At 37.5% G+C, this 6,000-nt stretch overlaps 1 protein-coding gene and 1 pseudogene across 1 annotated transcript in view; one reads left to right on the top strand and one right to left on the bottom strand.

Moving 5' to 3' along the window:
- The window catches only part of PSME4 (proteasome activator subunit 4), a 109,035-nt gene that overhangs the window by 44,053 nt on the left and 58,982 nt on the right, over positions 1–6,000 (top strand). The window contains exons 10-14 of the mRNA XM_023512066.1: positions 375–640; positions 2,064–2,250; positions 2,982–3,071; positions 3,815–3,879; positions 4,363–4,513. Coding sequence (XP_023367834.1) covers positions 375–640; positions 2,064–2,250; positions 2,982–3,071; positions 3,815–3,879; positions 4,363–4,513 — 759 coding nt within the window. The remainder of the gene's footprint in view (positions 1–374; positions 641–2,063; positions 2,251–2,981; positions 3,072–3,814; positions 3,880–4,362; positions 4,514–6,000) is intronic.
- Positions 4,968–5,399, bottom strand: LOC105886791 (annotated as a pseudogene).

Below are 6,000 nucleotides of genomic sequence, written 5' to 3'. Positions count from 1 at the left end.
TCGGTTTTTGTGGTTATTAAATTGCCTAGTTTAAATGGCTTTTAGCATAATGTAAAATTTAGAAATTCTTTTAAAGCTAGAATTTGAAACTCATTAATTATTATAAATAATTGATTGATAAGAATTCTATCTAGTTATGCCATGTAGGTCTTTATAATTAGATAATAAAAGCTGTTATTTTAATTTTATAATAATTTATATTACACAATAATTTATAAAATTATTATTTTTAACAGCAACTTATCCCTAAAAACCTATTATTTTAAAAATATTGTCTTGAGACAGTAGAGAGAAACCATGAATATCTATGTGGGAAAGTAGAACCTACTTAAGAACTTGTGTTTTTGTTTTTGTTTTTGCTTCTTTGTCCCCAGAACAAGTTAATGAAACTACTTCAGCGGTTGCCAAACAGTGTTGTTAGAAGATTGCATCGTGAAAGATACAAGAAACCCTCTTGGTTAACTCCTGTGCCTGATAGCCATAAGCTTACTGATCAAGATGTTACAGACTTTGTACAATGCATTATTCAGCCTGTCCTCTTGGCTATGTTTAGCAAAACTGGTAGTCTAGAAGCAGCCCAGGCTCTGCAGAATCTTGCACTCATGAGACCTGAGTTAGTAATACCCCCTGTACTTGAAAGGTGAGTGCATGTTTATTCTGTTGAAGCCTCAGCCATAGCTAAGTTATTCACGTCATCTGTTCCCTCTCTTCTGTTCTACTTGATTCTCTTTTCTTCACTTTGGCTTCTGGTGTGCTTTCTTGGTGCTTATTCCTGTTCTAGAGGACATGGAAGACATTTTCACGTAATGACTGGTAACTTGGTAAAGATTTGTAAGAGAGGGCGGTGCCTGTGGCTCAAGGAGTACGGTGCCGGCCCCATATACCAGAGGTGGTAACCCAGCCCTGGCCAAAAAAATAAAAAAGATTTGTAAGAGAGAAAAAGGAAATTGAAATGAAATGAATAGCATAAGTATTTTAGAATATTCGTATATTTTAGTTGCCCAATTGGTTGCTCATAAATTAAGATTGACTGGGCTTTTTAAAAAATCAAAATGTAAGTGTCACAGAGTATTGAGAACATGGAAGTTAAAATGATGCTGTTTTCCATTGGTTCTTAGAATCAGTGATATAGAAGAAAATTTGATTATTACTTTTATGTATAATCTTGGTATATTTTTACAGTGTAAATTTTTTGGTATTCATTTTTGTTTTTTATGCAAATAGAAAACTCACCAATGCACTGCACGCATATGGGCATAGTGTGTTTACTGAGAGCGAACTACTCTTAACTATTCGCGTGTTTAAGAGCTTATTACTTGAGCCTTTTGTGATGCCTCCCCTTCCTCTGCTTTCTGAATTTGAGCGTTATGATCTACCTCTAAATGTCTTTTTTTTTTTGAGAGCGTCTCACTTTATCACCCTGGTAGAGTGCTGTGGCATCATAGCTCACAGCAACTTCAGCAGTCTTTTTTTGTTTTTTTTGTTTGTTTGTTTGTTTTTGTAGATTCAGAGTCTCACTTAATCACCTCCGGAGAGTGCCATGGCGTCACACAGCTCACAGCAACCTCCAACTCCTGGGCAGGGGCAATTCTCTTGCCTCAGCCTCCCGAGTATCAGGGACTACAGGCGCCTGCCACAATGCCCTGCTATTATTTTTTGTTGCAGTTTGGCAGGGCTGGGTTTGAACCCGCCACCCTCGATATATGGGGCTGGCATCCTACCCACTGAGCCACAGGCGCCACCCAACTTCAGCAATCTTATGTAAAGGGTGGTCTCTCTTTCTCTCTCAAAATACTGTAATATTTTCAGTCTGTGGTTGACTTCCAGTAACTGAAACTATGGAAAGTGAAACTGCAGATAGGGAGGGTTTCTAGAATTCTGTTAACTTTGTTAGCAGATTTTCACTTGTAAGTATTCTGCTGACTGTAAGCCTTTAAGTCAAAATGTAATTTATGAATTTATTATATTTAGTGTATTATTGTATTATGTTTATCTGTGATAGAAACTTTTAAAATCCTGTTTTTCAAATTGTAGAACTTAAAATTCTGTTTTTCCAATTGTAGAACGTATCCTGCACTAGAGACATTAACAGAACCTCACCAGCTCACAGCCACTCTCAGTTGTGTAATTGGAGTAGCCCGCAGTTTGGTGTCAGGGGGCCGGTGGTTTCCGGAAGGTCCAACACACATGCTACCTCTGTTGATGAGAGCATTGCCTGGGGTGGATCCAAATGACTTCAGCAAATGCATGGTAAGCATATTGAGCTAAAAAAAAAATTTAAGTTGTAATTTTGTAAATGGACGTTTTAGAATTTCTGTTTAGATTTTTAGAAAATATTAATAGTTTAGTGTAAAATCTGTTAATGGTAACAGCAATTATATCTAAGATGCCTAAGTTTTAAATCTGTAGACAGTTGATGCACCTTTCTTTATAAGTAATTTGCCGTAATCTATATACATTTAATGATTGCATGATGTTTTAAAGCTTATGACATATTATTTTTATTAAAGAGGGGTAGTAAAAATCATAGCGTCTATGATCATTATACTTCTTCTATCTACGCTGATGACAGGGAGCTGTGATGAAAGTTATGAATAATTGATTGACCACTCTGATTTACCACTCTGCTCATCTTCTTTTTCTCTGGTCTCTAGCTTCTGCATTAGCATTTTTTATTTATGCTTAGTTAATGTGACTTTTTAGGTGGGAGGCAAATAATTTCTCAGTGACACAAATTTTGCTTGAACCTAAGAAATATCCATACGAAAACAAATTTAGTGTATCATCATTGCAAAAGCAAGAGCCAGTTAATCATGAGGCAGCTATATTCAGTTTTAAGTGAAGAATGTCCAGATAAATTGTTAATGCGATCTCCCTTTATGATAATTTATGTGGATAATTTCTTGTCATTTACGGTATATTTGTATTTTCAAATTGGAATTCTGTAACTAATGTCGAAAATACTTGGCATCTTCCCGCAGATCACATTCCAGTTTATAGCAACATTTTCTACTCTGGTGCCTTTAGTAGATTGTTCATCTGTGCTGCAAGAAAGAAACGACCTCACAGAAGTAAGGAAGTTGCCTGGCTTAACCAGTTTCTGATTCTTACTGCATATGCATAGTAATATTTGATAGTTTACAAACAACTTTAGATAGGCTTTATGAAATAAAATTTCTGTTTTATGGCTAGAAAAGTATGATAAAGGGCCAGGCCATCATTGGCAAGAGAGTCTTCAGAGCACCCATCATAGGAGGTGGCTCAAAAATAGGCCCTTTCTATACCTCACCAACATCTGGAGGTATTTTTAAATTTTCTGTCACTTTTCAGTGTTTTATTGAGCAAAAGTCATGGTAGTTTATTTTTCTATCACCTCCTGTTAGTAATAAATCTTTCTAGGAGATTGGCATCTAATGCGGAGATACTCTCCTTGTTAGTATCTCACTCTTTTAGAGCTCTTTTCTTTATACCAAGCATGCTGTTGCTTGACTGTTATTTAGATCTTCACGTAATCAGAGACTATCCAGTACATTTACAGCAGCAGTTTGAAAACTATAACTTAGAATAAAGATGCTGCTTGACTTATGTTTTTGGCCCTTATAAATATGTTAGTTATTTCTTATTTTTATTCATAGAAAGTAGTAGATTGAGTTGTTCTAAATTGATAATACATGTATGATTATAGCACTGTTTCTCAAATACCCAACATAATAATTTACTGTTAGATCTATTTGGCAGGCAATAATTGAGTTTGTTAGTTCAAAGGAAAAACCAAGGGTTATTTGTAATTTTTCTCCACATCGGGATTTTACAGGTAGAACGAGAACTTTGTTCTGCTACAGCTGAATTTGAGGATTTTGTCTTACAGTTTATGGACAGGTGAGCTTCTAGCCCAGACCCAGACTTAGCTGATATTGTATAAAAAGACTGTCGCATCCCAGAACCTTCGTTTCTCTCTGCATTGTAACCTTTATTCAGCTATTACTGCTCCTTCTGAAGTTACAAAAGGATAAATGATTCGTGAGCTATGTACAAATTGAGTGGCTGTCACTTGAATTATCAAGACCAGGCATCTTCAAACTACAGCCCACAGGCCACATGCGGCCCACCTAGGACATTTATCCAGCCTGCGAAGTGTTTTTGCCGCCACTGCCGGTCCTGCTTAGCAGTTGACTCATCCTGGGGACCATAGTCCAGCCCTCTAGCAGTCTGAGAGACAGTGAACTGGCCCCCTATTTAAAAAGTTTGAGGACCCCTGGTCAAGACAGTAGAGACTTAGTCTAATCACCACCACCAAAAAAAAAATAAAAATGTTAAGCCAGTTTTTAATTGCTAAAATTATGCTTTGTTTGGTTTATTTAGATGCTTTGGACTTATAGAAAGTAGTACATTGGAGCAAACAAGGGAAGAGACAGAAACTGAGAAAATGACTCACTTGGAAAGTTTGGTCGAATTAGGTCTATCTTCTACATTTAGTACAATTCTCACCCAGTGTTCCAAAGAAATATTTATGGTAAGAGCATTGCTGTAAAAGTAAACTTCTAGTTTTTTAGTTATATTTGATGTCTTAAAATTGAACTTCAAGTTCCTTTATGTGTGTATGTCATGCCAGTTTATCTTTTCTATCCATATTTTTTTAGCTTATGGTAAATCATTTTAAAATTGAAACTCTGAGGTATTTTATTATTAAAAAGTTGGTGCCGGCCAAGGTGGGTGAATCGTGCTCAGACCAGCCTGAGCAAGAGTGAGACCCTGTCTCTAAAATATAGCTGGGCGTTGTGGCAGACGTTTGTAGTCCGAGCTACTCAGGAGGCTGAGACAAGAGAATCGCTCAAGCCCAAGAGTTTGAGGTTGCTGTGAGCTGTGACACCACAGCACTCTTCCAAAAAGAGAGACTATGTCTAAAAAAAAAAAAAACAGCACTCAAATACATAAACTAATATGAACTTAAAATTGATCATAAATTTTTACTACCTTTTTTAGCTTGACCTTTCTAGTATATCTGTAGCTTCATTGATTTTGGCTGTTGTATAAGGAGAGCTTCCTTTGTCTGGGGATTTAAGAGTGTAACTCATTGACAAGCATCTTATTTTTCCTTTATTGGCAGTAGGGCTTACACCTAGTATTACTACTGCTTCCTGTTTTGTCATTTGGGGTTCAAAGCCCTCTGTTAATAGCTACCACTAACAGCAGATTTGGGTAGGCTTTGAAAAACTTGTTTTACTTGAGGCTACATATGCTTCATGGCTTGCAAAACATAATGGCCTGCAGATCCTGCAACAGCATTGGTTAGTCCAGCTGCTACCGCTATACTGGCCATGGCTTCAGCTCAGCTCCCCTGCCTCCACAAGGAGCACAGATCATCCCAGCCAAAAGTGCCTCCACCAGGAGCACGGATCATCCCAGCCAAAAGTGCCTCCACCAGGAGCACGGATCATCCCAGCCAAAAGTGCCTCCACCAGGAGCATGTACCATCCCAGCCAAAGGTCACGGCCTCTAGCTAGGCACTTTGATTAGAGAGCAACGCAGCTGCAGGCAACAAGCACAAGCCTCCCAAGCACAGGTGCCCTACGAAATAGGACAGTAGAAGCCACAAACTAGCTGGAAAATTCTTTTCCATCCGTATGTTAAGCTTTAAAAAGTGTGTACAGTTGTTCCTTAGTATTTGCAAATTTACCTACTTGTCCCAATTTGTTACCCCCAAATCAGTGCTTTCGTGCATAGTGACAAAGAAAATGAATTACCTAATGCATGTTTCCAGCCAAGGTTGAATAAGGCATTCTGCTTTCTTTTATCAGCAATCCTTAAACAAGCATTCTTTCTGTGATCTATTTAGTGTATTAGTTTGTTTTGCATTTTTATGTTTTCTGTTGGTGTTAAAAATGTCATAAATGGCTTGTGAGAGTTTAATGCATAAGTGAGGTCTGAAGTTCCTAAGCATGAGAGGATTGTGCTGTGCCTGATGGAATAAACACTTGTGTTAAGTAAGTAAGCTTCGTC

This window comes from Otolemur garnettii, unplaced genomic scaffold (assembly GCF_000181295.1).
Source record: "Otolemur garnettii isolate 467f Iridium unplaced genomic scaffold, OtoGar3 scaffold00024, whole genome shotgun sequence".
NCBI classification, from domain to species: domain Eukaryota; kingdom Metazoa; phylum Chordata; class Mammalia; order Primates; family Galagidae; genus Otolemur; species Otolemur garnettii.
This window is presented reverse-complemented; position numbering and strand designations above follow the sequence as displayed.